Source organism: Arvicanthis niloticus, chromosome 9 (genome assembly GCF_011762505.2).
Source record: "Arvicanthis niloticus isolate mArvNil1 chromosome 9, mArvNil1.pat.X, whole genome shotgun sequence".
Taxonomy (NCBI): Eukaryota; Metazoa; Chordata; class Mammalia; order Rodentia; family Muridae; genus Arvicanthis; species Arvicanthis niloticus.
Genome location: NC_047666.1, coordinates 36,751,692 through 36,774,857, shown reverse-complemented (window position 1 = coordinate 36,774,857; position 23,166 = coordinate 36,751,692). Strand labels below are relative to the sequence as shown.

Below are 23,166 nucleotides of genomic sequence, written 5' to 3'. Positions count from 1 at the left end.
ACCTTAGTGCTGCAAACTTATTAGAATTGCAAGGCAAGGGACAGCTTGAACTTGAATTGGGGAGAACACATTAGGCATTATTTATTTGTTGTTGTTTAGTTTTGAAATGAGGTCTCCCTCTAACCTTGACTGGTCTGAAACTCACAGAGATCAACCTGCCTCTGCCTTCCAAGCTCTGGGATTACGGGTGCTAATATCACTATTCTTTACTTGTGTGTTACTCTGTAATTTTATTAGGTGGCCCTAATGTGTTCAACCACTTAATCTGCCATAAAACCTTTTCTTCTACAGAGGATCAACGATGTGGCTGGAAGCTTAGCACGCACGCAAAAAAAGGACAGCACTGAACATTTTCAGCCCAACACACATACAAAGCAACATTAGGACACCAGACTTTTACAAGCAGAAAGGGCTTGAGTATACGTGGTCAACAGGCAAGGAGGCCAGTTCTCCAAGCTCACATCTGCTTCCCAGTCGCCTGGTCTCCGGGAAATGGGTAGCAAGAAGAAAGAGAGGGAGAGAGTTGCTCCTGCTGGTTGAGTGGCACAAGGGGGCTTTGGGGTCCTTTTGTGCAGGCATAGATGGGCAGGCCTTTTTGGAGGTCACATGCTTCTTCTAAGAGGAGGTCTTGGATATTGTATCTTCTAACATTATCAGCTGGATGAGTAGGCTTCTTTCACACACGTCCATTCTTGAACAGCCTGCTTGAATACATCAGAGGCTTTTCCTGAAAGATGACCTAAGCCCTTTGTTACTTAATAGTCAACCTAATTTAACTGTTTAACTGTTGTCTTTCCTTTTATTTTTTTCTAATCTGCAACCTCTTGTTTTCCTAACAATAGCACATGCACGCGCACGCACGTGCACAGACACACACACACACACACACACAACCTACAATTCTCCAAGTATCATCCTTTCCCTCATTGGATGATGCCTTTGTGGATAGACAGCCAGACCCACTCACTGAAATTTGAATTAAAAACTACTTTTTGAAGATGATTTCCAGATTTCTTACCTATGAAAGACAGTGCCTGGTGTAGCCCAGACTGGCCTTGAACTCACTGTGTAACCCAGGATGACCTTCAATTTTGATCCCCTGCTTCCCTTCCTGAGTGCTGGGATCACAGGCAAGCACTGGGGGTACTGGGATCAAACTCAGTGTTTCTGCACACCAGGCAGGCATTCTACTAACTGAATGACACCCTCAGCCTAAAGACATTTGAAAAGCAGTTGCATTTAGACTAAATATCCTTCAAGGTTTTGTAGTATCTTCTTTCTACCCTCCCCCAACTCTGCCTCTTATTACCTTCACCTTCATTCACGACTTTTCCTCCAAGCACCACTCACATACCTGGAAAAGAGCAGCAAGACATTGGAAAGCGGGATGTGAATATTTATCACAGGAAACTACCAATTATTCCAGAAATCTACTGGCCTTACATAAACAGAAAGGTATTACTATTCATTCACTCATCCATCCGTGTATCCATTCATCCATCCATCATCCATTCATGTATCCATCCATGTATCCATGCATGCATGCATCTATCAATCTATCCATCCATGCATCTATCCATCCATCCATTCATTCATGTATCCATGTATTCATACATACATACATGTATTCATCCATCCATCCATGTATACATACATACATATATACATGTATCCATCATCCATCCATCCATGTATACATACATACATACATGTATCCATCCATCTATCCATGTATCCATACATACATACATGTATCCATCCATCCATCCATCCATCCATCCATCCATCTATCCATGTATCCATCTATCTATTCATCCATTCACTTATTGAACTATTTTGAGCTTCCCCCCCCCGTCCTAAAGATAACAAGATGACGACACAGCCAATATCTCTGAATTTGTGTATCTTGCAGTTTATGACATAAAGATAAAAAGATAAATCTCAAAAAGACATTGCTAAAATTGTTTGACAAAAGGCAGAGTTACTAGTTAAGTGACTTCCTGCAGGAGCAGAAGGGATCAAACTCATTAGTGTTTATATACTTGACATATACTTAAAATATGTTGTCCTGCAACTGAAATGTATGCTTCACACACAAGTCTATGGAATTGTCCTTGTAAATTTATAAAAACTCATTCCTGTGCAAGTGCTTTCCCTCAAAATTATAAAACTCATGCTCAATCATTAAAAAATTATGAAAATTATGAAAGACATTTTCCCCCTTTGGTAACAACTGATCCAGTTTTGGAAAAGAGAGCCTGACATATTTAGTAGTACAGGTCTGAAATCAAGTTCTCAGGAGGCTAGGGTAGGTGGCGCTATGCAAATCTGACATACTGTATAGCCATTTCCAGACCAGCCAGGGCCACATCCTGAGACCCTACCTCAGAAAGCAAAAAGAGAAGAGAAAAGAGAAAAGAAGAAGAGATGAAGAGAGAGAGAGAAAGGCTTCAGAGTTACAAAGACACTATATGGGTGGAGGTAGGGGCAGGCATGATAAATTGTATCATCACAGTTGGATTGTTCCCAACAACGACAGCCACAGTTGCTGCACAGTGAGAATAAATCACGTGATGGAGAAGGACAGGAAATTATTTTAAAGGAAAACACTCAAACAGCCTTTAAAACAGAGCCTAAGGCTGGAGAGATGACTCAGCAGTTAAGGACACTGGCTGCTCTTTCCCAGGTCGGGAGATCAATTCCCAGCAACCACATGGTGGCTCACAACCATCTATAATGGGATCTGATGCCCTCTTCTGGCCAACAGGTGTACATGCAGATAGAATATTCATAAATAAATCTTAAAAAAAAATAAAAGGGAACCCAAAGAACCCCAGTGTACACTGAACAAGACCACCTGGTAACCTGTTATTTCAGGGGTTTTCCTGTCTACACATTGTATTTTCTGCTTTTTTGTAATAAATATATATGGTTATACTCGAAAAGAGGTTATTTTAAGGATAGAGAGCAGACAGGCTTGTTTCTAGTGACCATATTTTTCAAACATATCTTTGGAAAAGGACACAGAGGGAAGCCTGTTGTATCTTAGTAAAGTTTGATAAAAAAAAAAATTCTTGAGACACTGCATGCAGTTCCTAGTTACACTGCTAAGGTTTCTGGTTGCTCTGCCCTTTTCTCCAATGTCTCTGTTGCTTCTTGAGTAACGACCTGTGCAATCTAAATTCTCCTTGCATTTCAATTAGCTGAAGTGCTCACACCCTGTGTAGGTGTACACTTAGCCTGCTTTTTTTAACCTTCATATTTTATTTAAAATTTCATTCACATATTGATATGTAATTCACACTGAACAAAATATCTGTATCTTAAGTACACTCACAGACCAGTTTTGGCAAATGCATTTACTTATGTATCCAACACTCCAATACAGCAGTCACTCCAGAACACTCCTGACACCCACTTTCCAGTCAATCTCACCCTCTGTAAGCAGCTACTCTTGGTTCAATCTCCCCAGGCGACCTTGCACTTACCATCATAAAAACAAACTCTTACTTTGTGTTCTTCCTGTCTGGCTTTTTCCTTTCAACTTGATGTTCTTGAAATATGGAGTGTTGCTGTGAACGTTGGATGTTTGTTTGCATTACTGAGAAGTCTTTGTGTGCCTTGGATAGAGTATCTTTATCCGTGTTTCTACTGATAGACTTCAAAAACAAAACAAAACAAAGTAGGGTCTCATGGTTCCCAGGCTGGTCTCAAACTCCAGATATAGACAAGGGCAACCTTGAACTTAGAAATTCTCTCGTTTCCTTTTTCCAAGTGCCAAGATTGCAGGCCTGTAGTGCCATGCCCAGTTTCAGTGGTGCTAGGGCTTGACCCCTAAGACTTTGGCCTGCTAGGAAAACTCTCTAGCAACAAAGCTGCATCCCTCATTCTTTCTGCTGGAGTCTTTCTAGAATAATCTCTAACACCGGTGAGAGTAGAAGAGAGGAGATGCCACTGTACCCGAGAGAGGACAGCTCCTGAAAGGCTTCTATGCCGGGTCTGATTTATATTTTCATTTTATACTCTAAAACTATAAGATGGAGAGGGCAAACAATTGAGATTTTACAGAAGGGTACATGGTAGTCAGCAGGCTCTTAAGGACAATGACCCAGTGTTTCCGCTGTTCCTCCAGGTCACTCTGTACCAGGCAGCAAGTGAAGTAAGGCTTGGCAAATAAACACTACAGGCAGTGCTTTGAGCAAATTACTAAATAAATTCAATAAACCATTATCTAATAATTAGTCTTTTCTACCTTATTCTCCTTCATCCTGTTGTGGACTTAACACTGAGTTGTTTTAATTTTCTTTAAAAGTGCTTTTTCATATTAAGCCATTTTCCTAACTTCTGCAGTTTTAATAGGTTTTTATTTTGTGAAGTGATCCAGAAGAAAGTTCACATGGTAAACACAAGTAGACAGAGTGTTTCACAGCTAACTTTAGTGAGTAGCAAAGCTGACAACCTGCTCCCTTCCTTCCCATTGTTTGGTTATTTGGTTATTTGGTTGGTTGATTTTAATTTTGTTTCTCTGTGAAAGCCTGGCTGTCCTGGAATTCTTTCTGTCGACCAGGCTGGCCTCAAACTCACAGAGATCCACCTATCTCTGTCTCCAGAATGCTGGGATTAAAGGTGTACACCACCACCTAGTTTGTTTTTTTGGTTTTGGGGTTTGGGGTTGTTTGTTTGTTTTTTAAAAGAACAAGGCCTCACCATGAGACTCTGGCTGATCTGGAATTCATGTAGCTCAAGCTGATCTCAAGCTTACAGAGATCCACCTGCCGCTCTCTGCTGAGTGCAGGGATTACTGCGTGCTGTCACGACACCAGCTGCTTCAAATACTTTCATTACCCGCCAGCGCGCGCGCACACACACACACACACACACACACACACACACACACACACACACACACACACACGGAGATATACATATTGGAAGCAGGGTCTCTTTAAGTAGCCTTGGAATTCACTATATAGACCAAGCCAGCCTTTAACTTACAGAGATCTGCTCTGCTGACTTTAATATTTTTAACTATAAAATGCATAATACAAAATTTGCCATCACAGAAAAAATAAGTGCAGTTGGTAGAACTTTCTCACCTACAGGACTGACCTCAGTACTGGTTAAATGACTCTGCTTGTCCCTCAGTCCTGCCAACGACCACAGTACTGTCTGCTTCTATGGACTGTCAGCTCCAGCTTGACAGAGATGGAATCTTTTGCTCTTCTGTGACTGTTTTATGTCACATGATGTTGTCAAGGCTCACCTGTGCTGTTGTCTGTGGCTGGATTCCTTCCTTTTAGGGGTGGAATCATGTTCTTACATGTTCACATGTAGATGGCATGTACTGCTCACCCATTTATTCGCTGACAGAAGTCCTGCTTGGCTCTTGTGAATAATGATCTATAAACATGGGTACACATCTTTGTAACCCTGCTTTCAGTTCTTTTGGATAAATGCCAGAGGCAAGACTGGCATGCAAGACTGGTAGGACAGTCTTCATCTTAAATGATACTATCTTCGATAGCATCTGGGTCATCATACAGTTCCAATAATGCTTCTCTCTCTCTCTCTCTCTCTCTCTCTCTCTCTCTCTCTCTCTCTCGCTCTCTCTGTGTGTGTGTGTGTGTTTGTGTGTGTGTGTGTGTGTGTGTATGGGAGTTTTGCCTTCATGTCTGTCTCTTTCCAGACCCACTGTGATCCAAGATTTTTCTTTTTCCAGACAGGGTTTCTCTGTGTATCCCTGTGTATCCCTGGCTGTCCTGTAACCTGCTCTGTAGACCAGACTGGCCTTGAACTCAGAGAGATCTGCCTGTCTCTGCCTCCCAAAGTGCATGTAACACAGCCACCTACCTCAAGAATGTGTGTGTGTGTGTGTGTGTGTGTGTGTGTGTGTGTAATTTGTAGCCAGTGTCCTGATATCCTCAACAGGTCTGTAATGATTTCCATGAAATAACAAACCTGAGCTGGGGAGATGGCTCAGTTAAGTGTGAGTGTTATATGTAGGCATGAGAACCACCTTGCAATCCCTAGAAACCCCCTACCTCATCCTGAAAAACAACACAAAACAAACAAAAAACAAAACAAACAAAAAACAGGCATGGTGATGTACTTGCTGAGGAGGGCGGCTGGGGCTCACTGGACTGCCAGCCTAGCCTACATGGTAAGCTTTGGGCCAATAAGAAACCCTGCCACAAAACAAAACAAAACACCCAAGATAGATGGCATCTGAGGCGTAACGCCAGAGTTTGATTTCTGCCCTCTGCACACATGGGCAAACACATGCACACACACTTGCACATACAATAACTGAATAATCACCTTTGATGCTGTGTGACTTCAGCCCTGGATGAAATGCATTTGTACTGGACAAATTTTAGGAGGCAACAGAAGACTAGGAGCTATGACTTTGGACAGAAACCTATAACTTAGCACTCCAAAGGCTGAGGCTGGAGGATTACAGGCTAAAGGGCATTCCCAGATAAAGAATGAGTTGTTTTGTTTTTATCACTAATATTTGTGTCAGTCTGACAAATGTTGTGGTTCTTTCTAATCCTTTCAAGGTGGTCTAGGAAAACTTGACATTGTCTAAAAAGTGCCTGTTACATGCTTAGGGGTGGTAAGTACTCAATAATGTTTAGCAGAATAGTAGCAAGAATAATAGCAGTCCCAGCAGCAGGATTTTTACAATAATGGCAATAATGGTATCGCTAGAAACAGCAGCTGTAGTAGCTGTAGCAGCTGTAGCAGCTGTAGCTGCAACAGGGATCAAAACGGCAGTGAGCTGCAGTAGTCAATGTATATCATTGCCTTAATAGGATTTTGATAGCAGTCTTACTCTCCTTGGGAATAAAACCAAAATAGGACCAATGTAATTTTTAAAAGTTAGTTTTATATGTATTTTTATTTTATGTGGATGAGTGTTTTGCCTGCTTGTATTTATACACACAGTATGCATATACATAAGAAGGTTGGAATAGGTCATTGGATTCTCTGAAACTGGAGTTATGGATGGTTGTAAGCTACCATGTAGGTGCTGGGAACCAAGCCCAGGTCCTCTGCAAAAAATAACAAGTGCTCTGAATTGTTAAGCCATCCCTCCAGCTGCAATTCCATTTAAAAAAAAAATTGATCTGGCTTATAAAACAATTAAGGTAATGTGATGACTGACTTATCCACTTTTGCCCTGTACAATTCAGAGCCCATTCTGAGGGCTTGAACTATGGGTCAGGGAAATTTGAGCAGAGACAGGCATTTGTATGACACTCATGAAATCTTCAGACAATTTGCAGGCAGTCAGCAGGGCCTTGGAGATCCAAACCGAGTTACACAAGAGAGCAGCATACCACAAACAGGCCACAACTGATTTATTTAGCACCACTTGGAAGCTACTCTAGAGGCTGTGTCCATTTTTAACCAGGGGATGTAGCTGAAGCGAGAGATGGCTTATCTACCATCTTCACAACTAGGATCAGTGGAGGATGAAAAACTTCAGAAAGGAAATGGACCAAGAAGGAAGTGTTGCCTTCCCCGGCCATCTACACTCCTTGTATGTTAGGAGGACTCACAAATGTTTGTCTAAGTGTCATGTGTGCGTTTTAGAGAGGATAACATGAAGAAGAGATCCGATTTTCAGTCTTGAGCAGTATGTGTTCGATATTGGGCACAGCTAATAGCTAATGTTCATTAAGTTACAGCTGATTAGGCCATAAGGTTTTTCCAAGTATTCTACAAAGTATGGGATGGGTGTGGGTGTGGGTGTGTCCAACTTTTTGACACTAAGCCTCTGTTGTGACATACAGTTTACACTTAAGACCTGCATAATTGAGTTAGGAGAAAAATCACGATTCATACTAAGTAATTCTATCTGTTGTATTGGGCTCCATTCAATTGCTATTCTGTGGTTATGTAGGCAGCGAGGCTGCAGGTTAAAAATGTTTGGAGGGGAAGGATTGACTGGTGATTGGCAGTAACAGTTCTGTGGGGTAGGCGCCCAGTTCTAGACAAGGGCTTGAGAGAAATACAAGCCAGGTTTTTGAGATCAGGGAGGGCATTGGGAAGGAGATGACCTCAGTGAAAGATGAAAAGAAAAAAAATAGATAAATAAAAATAAAGGTTGCTCCATCCAGCAAGTTGGGGTGAGGGAGAGAAGCTCTAAACTGTGGCATATATGCCACGGGGATTGATGAGAATTGCACAGGAGGAAAGCATTGGACTCCAGATCCTGCAGGACCCTAGGACACATGCAGACATGCACACATGCACACACATACGAATGCACGTGTGAGCGCTTCAGGTTGGTCAAAAGCCAGGAATCCTATAATCTCACATCACAGAAGAATCATGACATTTCAGAGTACGGATGTGTGTCCTGTGGAAGGCCTTTGTTATGTTTCTTCCTCTAGTCAAGTTTCCCTTCAGCTTCCGTAGCCAAGGGTCCATTTCCTGTGCAGCTTTCCAGAGTTAATGAATCCATTTTCAAGTAAATGTGTGTGTATTTAAATTATTATCTTTCTACACAAATGTAGATTACCTATATTAATCTCTTACAGAAATAAGCCACCATGTGTCTAACCTTTTTTCCTAATTTATTTAAAAACTATTAGATCATCTCAGATGTAGAGAATAGACAGCAAGTGGTTTTCTTTGGTGTGGTTTCCTCTCCCTTACTCCACTATTTCAGTTTTCTTTTCCTCCCTCTCCCTTCTACTCTTCTCCCCCACTCCTCCCTCAATCTGTCTGTCTTCCATTAAAGTTAGATGTGCTCCTTTTCTGTGACATGAGAGGTAGAATAGGGGGTGTATAGGGGTGGCAGTATGGGGCATATAGCAAAATGCTGCAATCAATAAAGGTCAGAGCTCTTAGGAGGAAACACTGTGGGGTTTTAAAGCTTTATTTGTGGCTGACACAACGAAAGGCCCAAGACCTCCAACACCTCTAAAATGCTACACTCCGTCGTTATTAAGGACTATCTGAAGGCAAGTGTCTTCACTCATCTCTGGTTTTTATTCTTGTCTGTCCTCTAGTTTGTCCAAGGTGTCTTCTGAGCAGTAGCCAAAGTAGCCTTCAGAAAGCACAAAACCACAGTACGCTCCATGTAAAATCCTCTGCTGCTTCCCGGTGATGCTTAGAATGAACAACTTAGCCCTGGTCATAAAGACACCCTGCCTGGCTCTGTCTTCCTCCCTGTCCCCAAATCTTCCATGTCCAACAGTGTCCAGTCATGTGAGGCTTAGGTCACCTCACATTCCAAGATCTCTCCTGCCTGACTTTGCACATGCCATTCCACTACTTTTCTTAGGTCTGTGCTTATCAGATTCCCCTTCCTAGGGGCACTCACTCTCCTCTGCTGTTCTCTAGCATAGAGAATCCATCTTCCTTAGCATTTGATGCAACCAGAAATGGTTGCCACCGTCTCCCTCACTAGAATATGATGACTTTCTCCGTCTTGATTTCTGCCACATTCCTAGCTACCTAACATAGTGCATGGCACAAAGCAGTCCCTCACCAAACATTGTGCCTTAAGCTATGTAAGCCTGGCCTTTTGGATGAGTGCTTGGCCCCTTGCCCTGGGATTCCTAGGTCCAGGACAGTGTCAATCATTTCTGGTTGCATTAAAGTCTGAGAGATGAGCACAGACCTGTGAAAAGCAATGGGAGAAGAATGAGCACAGTCTTTGAGGCAGGTTAAATCTTGGGTTGGGCTGTTCTAGATTTACACATCAGAATCACCAGAGGATGTCCCCCACACCCTGAAAAAAGCACAGATTCCAAGACCCAACTTTGAGAATTCTGGTTCAGCGTCTTCTAGAAGGGAGTCAATTTCCTTTCTTCCTCTAGACTCCAATCCAAAGTCAGTTGATCTGTGAGCTGTTGGGCCATGCAGGTGACATCCTTACAGGTAGCTACCTGCTTCTGTGGTCATATTGGATGCTGAGGTGGGAAGCTGCTGAGGTGACTGCTGAGAGCACCATGAAAAAGCAAACACAGCTAACTCATCTCATTGTCAAACAAATCAGACCCACAAAACCCTCTCTGTCAGCAGGAGGGTAAGGTGCTCTGGGAAGCAGCTGAGAGAGATTTAGTCACTTCCTGCTCATGGGAGATGCTGTCAGAGGAATCAGGGTTCCTTGTAGTAATAATCTTCAGTCAATCAGCTTGGTCATCAGAGGCATCAGAACAAGTTGCATACCTCAGGACCAAATGATAATCTGAAAGAATTCAGATTGTCTTTCTCAAGAGGGTTTCATATCTTCGTTTCAATGCTAAGCTTCTATGTCTTTTATAGGCAATTGCATCTAAAAGACTCTTGGCTGCTTTCTGTAAAATTGCCAAGATTTTTAAAGCCTCTTGTTCATGGCTATTAATACAATGTTTTTTTTTTTTCATGGAAGCATTTTTTAAATGTCCCATTAATGTCCTATACTTTATACCTTGTTCTTGTTTTTCCTTAACTGTTTCTGTGGCTGCTGCTGAAATACGACACACTGTGTTGTTTGAGGAGATAATGACTAGTGGGCAAAAGGCACGTACATGTTCAGATGTATTTTTTTCTAAAAATTTTTTTATCTATTGATTTGTTGACTCTGGATGAAGAACTCTGGAGCATGGAGGTATGTGTCTGTGTGTATGTGTGTGTGTCTGTGTGTCTGTCTGTGTGTCTGTGTGTGTGTATACATATATGTCATAGGGCTTTATTGTTGTGAAGAGACACCAAGGCAACTCTTATAAAGGACAGCATTTAATTGGGGTTGGCTTACAGTTTCAGAGGTTCAGTCCATTATCATCATGGTGGGAAGTATGGCAGTGTGCAGTCAGACTTGGTGTTGGAGTAGCCAAGAGTTCTATATCTTGATCTGAAGGCAGCCAGAAGGAGGCTCTCTTCTGCACTGGGCACAGCTTGAGCACTAGGAGACCTCAAAGCCCGCCTACACAGTGACACACTTCCTCCAACAAGGCCACACCTACTCCAACAAGGCCACACCTACTCCAACAAGGCCACACCTAATAGTGCCACTTCCCAAGCATATTCAAACCACCACAACATACCTACATATGTATGTGTGTGCGTATATATGTGTGTGTGTGTATAAGAGGCATAGTAACATGTGCATATCATTTACCATGGAATAATACTAAGAGGACCATTTAGGCATTCACATGAAATGCATTTAGTTTTTCATAGTTTTTGATCCTGCAATTTGACTTCTTAGAATTTATCCAACTTAACCGAAGCAAATCAACTTGGGTACACACAAATATGTAGCTAGTAAGATGTTCATTGAAGACCTATTTGTACTTCTGAGAAATGGAAACAGTTTAGATAGGTAACAAGAATTGGTTACATGAACTATGCACTTTATGAACTATAGCTCCTTACAGGGAGATTTTAAAAAATTATGTGGCTCTAGAATATGTAATTGCCTCAAAAGTAATCTGATATGATCAACAAGAAAACACAGATAGCAGACTGGATATGGTGGTGCTTGCCTGTAATCATGACACTTGGGTGTCAGAGGCATGAATATAGCTGCAAGTTCAAGACCAGCCATACCTCAAAGTGAGTTCCAAAGCTACATAACAAAACTCTATGTCAAAATCAAACAATAAACTAAAGAACACAGGGCTAGGGGTGTGGTCAAGGGCAGAGTTGACTTCCAACGTCAAACTGCCAAGGGCTATGAAGATGGCACAATGGTCCAGAGTTCCTATTTCTAAACAAATGACTGGCATAAGCCAGAGTGTTCATTGCAGATGCTCTCAACAGGGAAATAGGGTGAAAAATTCATTTTCTCTCTAGCTTCCAGTTTGTACAAAAATATCTAAATTTCTGAGTAAAGAGTTGCAAAATTTAGAATTTGACAATAATTAGCCTGTGGTAGCACATGCCTTTAATGCCAGTACTCGGGAGGCAGAGGCAGACAGATCTCTTGAGTTCAAGTCCGGCCTGGTCTACAGAGTGAGTTCCAGGACAGCCAGGACTACACAGAAAGACTCTGTCTCTGGAAAAAAAATATAAAAATATATCTAAAATATATAAAAAATATGATGTTGAAGCCTTTCCCCAGCCCAGCCCTTCAGACACCCATGCCCCTCCCTAAAAGCACTTGAAATGTTTGGTTTCTTATTTATTTTTTAATAATCTACCTCACTGATATTTTTATATTTATCTACTTGTGGGGGGGTGGGTTGTGTTTGAAACAGAGTCTCTCTACGTAGCCCTCACTGTCCTGGAACTTGCTATGTAAACCAGGCTGACCTTGAACTCACAGAGATCTGCCTGTCTCTGCCTCCTGAGTACTGAGAATAAAGGCATGCAGAACCTGGCTCAGCTCTTATTTTTATTTACATACATTCGATTAACTTATTGTCCCAAAAATATCCTGTCATGCTCACTGTTTTAGAGCTTTCTGTAAGCAATTAATGTATACAATTGTGCTTTCATCTTCTCGGGAGTGTATCTGAGGGATACACCTCAAAAAGTAGAGTTGCTGGGCTAACATAAATATATATTAGTAATTTGAAAAAATTAATGTCCCTCCACCACAGGTTACAAAAAAAAAAATTCTTTGCACAGCCCTTTTTGCCCAGTATTTCAACAATATGATTAAAAAAAAAAATTCTCTTCAGATCCATCTTAATTTAGCTAGGTTTGATAAATACTTACTAAAGACATTGCTGGTTTAAAACCCCTTACATGGAAAGTCAGGGCCTTGTTATCCCCATCTGTCAGGTCACAGGATCTAGATGCAGATAAGAGCAGCTTGCACCGTTTCACTTACACAGGGGTGAGCACCACAGCAAGACCTGAGCTGTTCCCTTCGGTGGCGCGGTGGCACAGCTTCCAGAGCCTGCTGGAGAGAACAGGCAAAGCCCAGCTCACCTTCCACCTTCAAGGGACGCTTCTGTTCCAGGAGAAACTGCATTTGCTGGCTGGGTTTTCATTCTGATGTTTTGTGAGTTGTTTAAATGTGGGCTGCATGGAACTGGACCCTGGGGTGGGAGGGCTTTAGAAAAGAATGCATTTTATTCCTGCAGGGATTCCGTACACCGACTACTTGCTGGGCACAGCAGCTGTACTGAAATGTCAGGTGGATTTGGACAGATGACTCAAGTTGCCAAAAAGGGAGTCATGTAGTAGTTCCACGACTTGACTCTGCCCAGAAAACCTTGCTTAATATAGATCCCACATGAGCTGAGCTACAGTCACTCCCAGCAGCTCAAACACCACTACCGAGTGAGAAAATCTCGCAAGGGTGGGTTGGCCTAAGAGATTTGTTAATGAGAAGACATTGGGGTGTTTGCATACTGATTCCTTTTTTGAAAAAAAAAAAACATATTGGATTGTTTCTTCTTTTCTGGTGATCTAGAAACAGATAGAAAAAGTAACGATGTCGGAGCACCACAGGAATTCAGAGCAAGAAGACACCCTTATCGAGGAGCTTGATGAAGACGAAATCTTGGCCAACTTATCCCCTGAAGAGCTGAGGGAGCTGCAGTCAGAGATGGAAGTCATGGCCCCTGACCCCCACCTTCCTGTGGGGATGATCCAAAAAGATCAAACTGACAAGGCTCCTACAGGAAACTTTGACCATAAGTCTCTCGTCGATTACATGTATTTGCAAAAGGCATCTAGACGCATGCTGGAAGATGAACGGGTTCCTGTCAGTTTTGTGCAGTCTGAGGTAACCAGGGATCTGTGTGGGGACACAAATGGCTGCCGGGACTGGACTAGCCGGGGCTGTTTTGCAATTGTGATTTCTCAAGGCTACAGTGTGTGGCTTTGTTTTGGATTTTGCTACATCTAAATGAAATCATAATACTAAGTTCTATCTCAGACTGGAACCCATTGTACATTGGGTATCAGTGATGGCATCTGAAAATTGATGGCTAAGAATGTGCCTTCAAGATAGTCCTCTCTTGAGACACTTTTATCTAAAAACTAGAACTGGCATGAGCTTTGCAAACCTACTATGTATAAAGCACAGTTAAAATTTTAATTACATTTTATTATTAGTTCTTTGTGTGTGTGTGTGTGTGTGTGTGTGTGTGTGTGTGTGTGTAGGTCATGGGTGGTGGCAGGTACCTTTACCTGATAAGCCATCTTGATGGTTCTTAAAGGCAAATGGTAATATTGCACTTAAAAAATAACTTAGAAAAAAGACAGATTTCCCAAGTATGGCTTGTTCCAGCCCACCTGCTAGATACAGGTGTATCTTGTCACATTGGTGTGATAGAAAGCAGTAGTGAACACTAAGCAGGAACTGACATCCAGGAAATAAATCTCAGGCTTTATCAGACCAGAGTTACCATGTCCTTTGCAGACCTCTTACAATTGCATGTCCGTGAGTTTGAAGACAATTCCACACAAAGACAAGGTTTTTAGAGGACTACAGAACCAACGCTTTTGTTTCTTTCCTTGGTCTGCATTGAACAGCTTGATGATTGGCTCCCCCTGCTGGGACAGATGAGGCAGACAGTGTTATAGAAGGTAGTTAAGAAGGTAGTTAAGGACAATGTCGTCAACTGTCAGCTCCAAGCTGCCATGAGCATTAAGTTCTTGCTCAGAATACTGTGTCAGTCTTCTCCACTAGCCTTGGGAATCACACCTGCAAGGTGCTCAGATGTATGCAGAGTGGAGTAATGGACGCAGGAGAAGCTAGTGAACAATGATCTGCCTTTCCCTTCCCAGACACAGCAGAGTTGTAAATCTCTCCCTAATCCTGTTCCATTTTAAGGCTGGCTCTTCCCTCAAGGCGACTTGCTTCAGAGACTCCTGAGTAATGAAGGTGGTTTTCCCAGAGCCAGGATCCAAACCAAGGTTTTAAAAACACACCCCAGATTATCAGAGTTCTCTCGTTTCCCTGCACCAAGTCACAGTCTCATAGGATCAGGAAATGCAATGTCCTGCACGTCTGTGAGAGCCACAGATTCTTTAGGGAGGGTATAAGGAATATTTTTTTTTTTGAAACAGGGTTTCTTTCTGTAGCCCTGGCTGTCTTGGAACTCACTCTGTAGATGAGCCTGGCTTCAAACTCACAGAGATCCACCTGCCTCTGACTCCTGAGTGCTGTTATTAAAGGTGTGTACCACCAGAGCCAAGCAGGAAGCTATTTTCTAACACAGACCTGGGGAGTACAAACACTCCCTTTCAACTACACATGAAACAAAGGTTTTGATACAAGGATTTAAAAATCTGTATCATTTCCAAATATGTGTTGACAACCATCTGTAAAAGTGTAGAACCTAACCCTAATAGAATAAAATTAACTAGCTTTTATTTTGATGCACTTTGTCTTATGTATCCTCAGGGACTCCATCCTTGAATTCAATGAATTATGAACTGAAAACACTAAAAAATATTTATTTATTTATTTATTTATTTATTTGCCATGTGGACTGGATATGTACAGACTTTTTTTTTTCTTTTTTAAAACAAAACAGTGTCCCTGTTTACATTACTTGTAGTAGCTATTAGGTGGTCTAGAGTCAGTGTAAAATGTTCTTGTATAAACAGGTGGGTGTGTAGGATAGAAATGTGTATACACACATATATGTGTGTATATGGGCACAACCCCAAGTGTGTGTCTGCAAAAGTCCCTCCTAACTTGATTGTTTTTGTTTACTGTGGGGTCCTCTGTATCAGCAACACAAGGCGAACTTAAAATTGAAAGTCCCACAGTGCAAGTAGCAGGCACTCAGCAGACCCTTCAGTTCTTCCAGAGGTTACCTTCCTGACTCGGAAAAACAAAAACAGGAATTTGATAATAATTTTAGAAGTTTTTCCTATACAAATATAAATTTTTATGTATACATATATGAAATAATATTATACATAAGGATTATTAGATTGACTTATTTCACTTAAAATGGTTTCATTTAAGGTTTGGTTTGGTTTGATTTTGAGACAGGGTCTCTCTATGTAGGTCTGAGTCGTAGAGACACATTATTTAGACCATGTGCTGGCCCAGAACCCAGAGATCTGCCTGCCTCTGCCTCTAAAGTTGTGAAGTTAAAGGCAGGTGCCACTATGCCTGGCTTTGTTTAAGTTTTTACAAAATCTATGTGTGTGTGTTTCTGTGTATGAGAGCATGTGTGTGGATGTATGAGTGAATGTGCATGTGTATCAGAGAGAGGGAGAGAGGGAGAGAGAGAGAAAGAGAGAAAGAGAACAACCTTAGGTATCAGTCATAGCATTCACCTGGTTGAGTCAGGGTCTCTTAATCACCACTGTGTATGTCAGGCGTAACTGGCCCCAAGCCTTCAGAGATTCTTCTGTCTCTGTTTCCCATCTTTCGTTTTACTTTATATGGGTGCTGGAAGTTTAAACTCAGGTCTTCAGATTCTTATGCTTGTGCAGCCAGTGCTTTACCCACGGAACCATTTCCCCAGCCCCAAAAATATTTTTGAAAAACTTTTATACGTTTAATTGTGTGTGTGCCTGTGTGCACGCATGTGCATTCCTGTGTAAGATTAGCCTTAGCGTACTTGACTACAGTGCCTAGGGAGGCCAGAAGAGGGCGTCAGATCCCCGGAGCTGGAGTTGCAAGCAGTTGTAAGCAGCCAGACATGGGTGTGGGAAAACAAACTTAGGTCCTCTGGAAAGGCAGCAAACATTTCTTAACTGCTGAGCCATCTTTCCAGCCTCCTAAAAAATATTTTAAACTCCTGTAGCCATTGCTGGATTTTGTATTTCTTCAGTGCTATGGATTGTAATTGTTGCAAATCTATCTTTTAGGCAAACACTCAAAAAGAGCATGAAGTAAGAGACAGAGGCATTAAAAACATGCCCCAGTTTTTTAAAGAAAAGCTCAATAGTGAAATCCTTGCAAAGAAAAAAGAATCAAATGGGAGCAACAATGTACAAGAAACAGAAGATGACGATGAAAATGAAGAGGAGGAGGATGAAGATGAAGAGGATAATGAAGATGATGATGAAGAGGAAGAAGAGGAAGAAGAGGAAGAGGAAGAAAATGATGAACAAGCCAACAGAGAAAAAAATGAAGCAAAGGAACAAGTCTACAGTACGAGCACCAGGCAGCAACCTGTTACTAAAGCAGCAGAAGAACAAAAAGACACACCAGAGACCAAAGAAAAAAGTGAGACGAAAATAGCCAAATTAGACCCTAAGAAGTTAGCTCTAGATACCAGTTTTCTGAAGGTAAGTGCAAGGCCTTCAGGGAACCAGACTGACCTGGACGGAAGCTTGAGACGAGTGAGACAGAATGACCCTGACATGAAGGAACTCAACCTGAACAACATTGAAAATATCCCTAAAGAAATGTTACTGGACTTTGTCAATGCAATGAAGAAAAACAAACACATCAAAACCTTTAGTTTAGCCAACGTCGGTGCAGATGAGAGTGTAGCATTCGCCTTGGCGAACATGTTGCGTGAAAACAGGAGCATCACCACCCTCAATATCGAGTCCAACTTCATCACCGGGAAGGGCATCGTGGCCATCATGAGGTGCCTCCAGTTCAATGAAACTCTGACTGAACTTCGGTTTCACAACCAGAGGCATATGCTGGGCCACCACGCCGAAATGGAAATATCAAGGCTTCTGAAGGCCAACAACACTCTGTTGAAGATGGGCTACCATTTCGAGCTTCCGGGTCCCAGAATGGTGGTAACGAATCTGCTTACCAGGAACCAGGATAAACGGAGGCAGAAAAGACAGGAGGAACAGCAGCAGCAGCAACTTAAAGAGCAGAGAAAGCTGATAGCTATGTTGGAGAATGGGTTGGGGCTGCCTCCTGGGATGTGGGAGAGGTTGGGAGGACCCATGCCGGATCCCAGAATGCAGGAGTTCTTCCAGCCTTCACCTGGGCGGCCCCTTGATGCTCAGGAAGTCCCCTTTGGTGCAAGAAAGGAAATGATCAAAAATCTGCCCCAACCTCCACAGTGCAAGACAGACCCTGACTCCTTCAGGGTGGTGAAGCTGAAGAGAATTCAGCGCAAATCTCGAATGCCAGAAGCCAGAGAGGCACAGGAGAAAACCAACCTCAAAGATGTAATCAAAACGCTCAAGCCAGTGCCGAGAAATAGGCCGCCCCCGCTGGTGGAAATCACTCCCAGAGACCAGCTCTTGAATGACATCCGACACAGCAATGTTGCCTACCTTAAACCTGTAAGTAACAGGAGGGAGAAATGAACACTTCCCAGTTCCTTTCCCCCCCCCCCCTTGTCTATGTTATATTTTATTTTTGAGACAGGCTCTCATGTCTTTCAGGCTGACCTCGAACCTGCTAGGTAGCTGAGGATGATGTACCCCACCATGCCTGGTTTATGTGGGGACTGAGCCCAGGACTTTGTGCATGCTAGGCAAGGCCACTACCAAATAAGTTATATCCCCTGCCCCAACTCCATTAGTTTAACCCCGTGGGGTCTTGATTGTTGGAAGCAGAAGTGTAACACCAATACAGTTAAATAACTAGTTACTTTTAAAGACAGACCCATATATGCCCCGTGACAGTCATACTTGTAGCTAAGTTCTATTGAGTACATGGATAGGCTAACTGAGCTGGCTCATATGATCATCGGAATTCTAGAAGGTTGGCACAGTTATTCTCCCCGTTTTGTGAAGGAGAGACGTATGCTTTGGGAAGTTAATAGCATGTCTAGCAGACACCACTAGGAAGCGGTAGCACTGACGTTAAAACTCAGTTTTGAGGTGTCAAACTTTGACTTAGCACGCTATTTTGAATCCCTAATGTGCATATGTAAAACCAGACCATTCTAGGCACATAGAACTGAGATTCTGAGACACACCCCCCCCCCAGCCTCCTTGAAAGAGCAAATGAAGGGAAAAAAATTAAGCACATTTGTGCATATCTGGAATAAAGGCTCCAGGGACTGGGTTCTTTGTCTGCACACGATGCTAGATCACCTGCAAGTGCATTTCTGTTTGCCTTTTAGGCAGCCAGCCAAATGGCAAACCTCAGGTTACTATCTTTGTGAGCCAATGGAGTTTAAAATATCTGACTATTATTTCGGTTTTAATATTCATAGTGTCCCTATAAAAGTCTGTGATAAAAGCTTACTAGAGAGCTGGCTTTACTACCTCAGCTTAGGCTGAAGAAATGATTTTTTGTGATCATTATTACAGCGATAGTTATACAGGCTGAACGATCAATATCCATAAGCCATGTTGATTGATACTTCACTGTCATTAAATATATATTATGTTATATGATATGCATTATATAATATATTCTATTAAATATAAAATATATAATTATACAAATATATAAATATATTATATATATATATATATTTGAGCTAAGATAGTATTGACAATACAGTCAATATATTATTTCATCGTAGAGATTCCCATTTATTCAGGATATGGGAAACAAATACCCATATGAGTCTGTGATTTTTTTCCCCAGATTTCCTGAGCTACCTAATCTTAAGGTAACTGCCGTTATTCACATATTTGTGTAGGGATGTCTGGAATCCCCATCTCCTAGAAATGTATTGTCATTGTCCCATTTCCTGCATCAGAGATGTTTTTCATCTGTGATTCGGAGAGAGCTGGATTGGTCCTAAGACAGGTGTCACTGTAGAATGCTAGAAGTCACGTGAGGTCAGGCAGAGGACCAAGCCAGACCTCTGCTGGAGTGGGTAAGGGTGCTGTCTGTAAAAACCGTCACTTTCAAATCATGGGTGGACAATAGTCAAGCTGTCTTAGTCAGAAGATAATATACTAAAAGCAACAGGAGTTTTTAAAATCCATGTTAAAGGGAGAGGAGCTCAAGTGACCGTCTAAGCAAACTTCCCACCTCTGGAAGGAATGACCACTGGGGCTACAGGCAATACACCAGCACACCCAGCATTCAATGTGGGCCCTGGGGATCTGAACTCAGGTCCTCAAACTTGTACAGTCAGCACTTTTCTCTCCGAGCCTGCCCCTAGTGCCATTCTTTTAAATAACAACAATAACAATAAGCTACAAAGGAAAAAACCTTTTAGAATGGGAGCCTTGCTTACTGACATGTGCTTTGAAATGGCTTTGCGCCTTCCGGTTGCTGACAGCTCCTCTTGCCTTCAGTTGGCTGGCATAAGCTGCAACATCTGTCTTTTTGCATGTATCTATCTCGGCTATGCCCCGTGACTTCTGCTGTCCTACCCTATGAAGTACTCTATGAGGACAGCGTGAAAACACATCACTCAACAGCTGGACCAGCTTCACTAATGTCCAATTGTTCCCGCCTCTCTGGCTTTGCACCTTCCCATGGTCTTCTTCCCATAGGATGAATGTCTGTTTTTAAAGCCAGACCAGAGAGCAATGTTTTTCAAAGTGTTTCAAATTTTTAAGCTTGCCTTTTGAAATGATATTAGATGGACAGACTCTTAGAACCAGCACAGGCTTCTCACCTCTGCCCATCACCTTCTCCCCATTTGCTGTCATTATTTAAAATGCAATGCCCGGGACTGAGCCCAAGGCACGTGGCTCATTGGAGGTAGTGGTAGTATGCACTTACCTGTGGCCAGCTGCTGTAAACACCTTCAGCTGCAAGGTGCTTTCTCATACGAGAGGAACTGAAGCTTCATGAAGCTACATCTTAGACTCATCGAACTGCCATAAACACTAGCAATGGCACTGTCATGACTGCCAGCACAAAGGGATGTCTTTGGTCAGTCAAATGAAACCTAACCAGGTTTGCTTTATAGAGGAAGAATGGAATGTATGGTGGATTTGAACTACAGGTGCAAAAATGAGGTAAAAATTAATGCACAATTTTGATACCTCTGTGTGTGTGTGTGTGTGTGTGTGTGTGTGTGTGTGTGTGTTTGTGTGTGTGTGTGTTTAAGCCCTGTCCTGGTTGATTTTTATGTCCACTTGACACAAGCTAGAGTCATTTGAGCAGAGGGAACCTCAACTGAAGAAATGCACCCCCATGAGACTGGCCTGTGGGCAAGGCTGTGTGCCATTTTCTTGATTAATGATTAGATTGGTGTGGGAGGACTGAGTCCACTGTGGGCGGCACCATCCCCGAGCAGGTGGTTCTGGGTTGTATAAAAAGAGCAGACTGAATAAACTATGGGGAGAGCAAGCCAGTAAAGTAGCCCTTCTCCACAGCGTCTACCCCAGCTCCTGCCCTGGTGATGCAGTGATGCAGTCATAAGTTGTGAAGTAAAATAAACTCTTTCCTCCCCAAGCAGCTTTGGGTCATGCTATTTATCACAGCAATAGAAACGGAACAACAACTTCTAAAATTAGAATCCCATTGCTCTTAATTATTAGTGGTTTTCATGGGTTAAACCCTATCCAGACACAGCTACCCCCTTCCTCTTGAAGTCTGACACTAGAAATGCAGAGGATTAGAGGCATATGGGGACTTCCTTTGGCCTGAAGAAAATATCGAATGTCCCCTCTGGAGGGCAGAGCACTGTGAAACATCCCTCTCCAGAGAACATGGACAAAGAACTGACTGCAAGCAGATCCCACAAGGGCTCATCACTCTGACAGGTGCACATGGGCTGGGAATCAGAAAATAGGCTCAGCTGTTAACAAACTCCGAGCATCTAAGCACTGTCAGCATCTTCTGAAGAATGCACACATGATGGACGAGTCACCTCCTAAGGCAGAGTCCCACTTAAACCCCTTTAAGAACTGGCTAGACTTGAAGCTGTTGCTATACAACTGAAGCTGAATGTAGATTTTTAGAGTTGGACAGATGTGACTCTTCTGTAGTTATTTTGTCCTTGTGAAATTTCTCTAGATATAGTTTATTTTTTTTATTTTTTTGAAAAATATACTCTATTTTTAAATGTTACTGAAATATTAGAAATGTGCTTCAAGGATAGACTGTGTGTGTGTGTGTGTGTGTGTGTGTGTACACATACACACATTTTCATGTCAAAGGTCAATCTCAAGCATCATTCTTTGAGAGCTATTTGCCTTGTTTTATGAAACAGGGCCTCTCACTGGCCTGATAAGCTTGGTAAGCAGGTACGGGAGGCTAGCCAGTGAGCCTCCTGCGTCACCGTGTCTATCTCTCAAATGCTGAGACCATGAGCAGGTGCCATCACTCCTGGCTTTTTAAATGTTGTTTGGGGAGAGCTAACTCATTTGCCACTCAAGTACTTTACTAACAAAGCTGTCTCTCAGCCCCTAGAACATATATAATGTATAAATAATTAACATATATAAATATTAATTATATGTAGATGCTTATGTGTGGTTACGTGTGTGTAAGAGCTGTTTTTAACAGCTGAGCCATCTTTTCAGCAATTCTAGCCTTGTGACCTCAGGGAAGTCAAGTCTGCTCAGAGCCCTCCTCCCCCTCCTCCCTTTCCTCCTCACCTTTCTCCTCCTCTTCTTCTTCCTCCTTCTCTTCCTCGTCATCCTCCTCATTCTCCTTCAAAGGCTGGTATAGCACAAACACAGTGAAAGAATTTTTTTTTTTTTAAGTAATTGTCCCCAATTATCTCTCACTCCCATTATATAACTTGATCTTTTACACTATGGACTGGAAACTCTTACTGTCATTTTATAGAGGAGGAAAAGTGATACTTAGCACCTACCAAGCAGCTAGTAAACTCTTGGCACCAGGCTTTGAGCTTCCCTTGTTTCTGTGATGTTTCCCTACAAGCTCATGGACCCTCGAGCAAGCCCTGGGTTGGTAAATGCCTCGATAACAGTGGCTTTGGTTCGTCTGCTTCTATGGTGACTTTGGAGAGCTCTGTAGCCACAATTTCTAAAGCCTTCTGCTTCCACCAAGACATGCAAGTTTTATGATTTTTGTTTTACAGCTCTTACATTTTCAGGATTCATGTTTTTCTTCTTCTTTTTCAAATGCTCAAACCACAGGTGCAACTGCCAAAGGAGCTGGCATAAAAGGCAGAAGAATCATCTAGAACAGCAAGATCAGAGCTGGATGCCGTTTCACTAGCAATGTGGGGGACAGAACTGGGATGTGGCTCCAACCAACTGGGGATGGTTTGGGCTGTGAGAAGGTACAGGCCAAAGAGGAAAGGGAAGATGACAGAGTATGGATGTCCACAGGCAACAAGTTCTTCTCAGAGTTTGACTGCCTTGAGTGAAATTGTAGCGCGGTGCTTCTAGAAGAAGAAGCTAATTTCTTTTGGTAAACATTCTACTACTCTTTTCTTCTAGTGAATAACAATAAATATGATGAAAGTGTTAACTGTCCAGTCTTCA

General features: G+C 42.3%; 1 protein-coding gene across 2 annotated transcripts; it reads left to right on the top strand.

The window, feature by feature from the left end:
- Nucleotides 1-12,809: 12,809 nt before the first annotated feature.
- On the top strand, nucleotides 12,810-23,166 carry Lmod3 (leiomodin 3). 2 transcript variants are annotated; one of them, XM_076940159.1, is made up of 4 exons: nucleotides 12,810-12,952; nucleotides 13,367-13,681; nucleotides 16,735-18,126; nucleotides 22,816-23,166. In XM_076940159.1, exons 2-4 carry the CDS (start codon nucleotides 13,388-13,390, stop codon nucleotides 22,840-22,842), a joined length of 1,713 nt encoding a protein of 570 aa, XP_076796274.1. In that variant the 5' UTR covers nucleotides 12,810-12,952; nucleotides 13,367-13,387; the 3' UTR covers nucleotides 22,843-23,166. The 2 variants fall into 2 exon arrangements, with proteins under 2 accessions (XP_076796274.1, XP_034367802.1); XM_034511911.2 differs by lacking the exon at nucleotides 12,810-12,952 and adding an exon at nucleotides 13,168-13,252.

Bases quoted from the DNA above. Each gene is read 5' to 3' on its own strand.
- Lmod3 (XM_076940159.1), top strand. From the start codon at position 13,388: ATGTCGGAGCACCACAGGAATTCAGAGCAAGAAGACACCCTTATCGAG. The intron at 13,682-16,734 runs GTAACCAGGGAT...TCTATCTTTTAG, and splicing joins TCAGTTTTGTGCAGTCTGAG to GCAAACACTCAAAAAGAGCA. The intron at 18,127-22,815 runs GTAAGTAACAGG...CTCAAACCACAG, and splicing joins ATGTTGCCTACCTTAAACCT to GTGCAACTGCCAAAGGAGCT.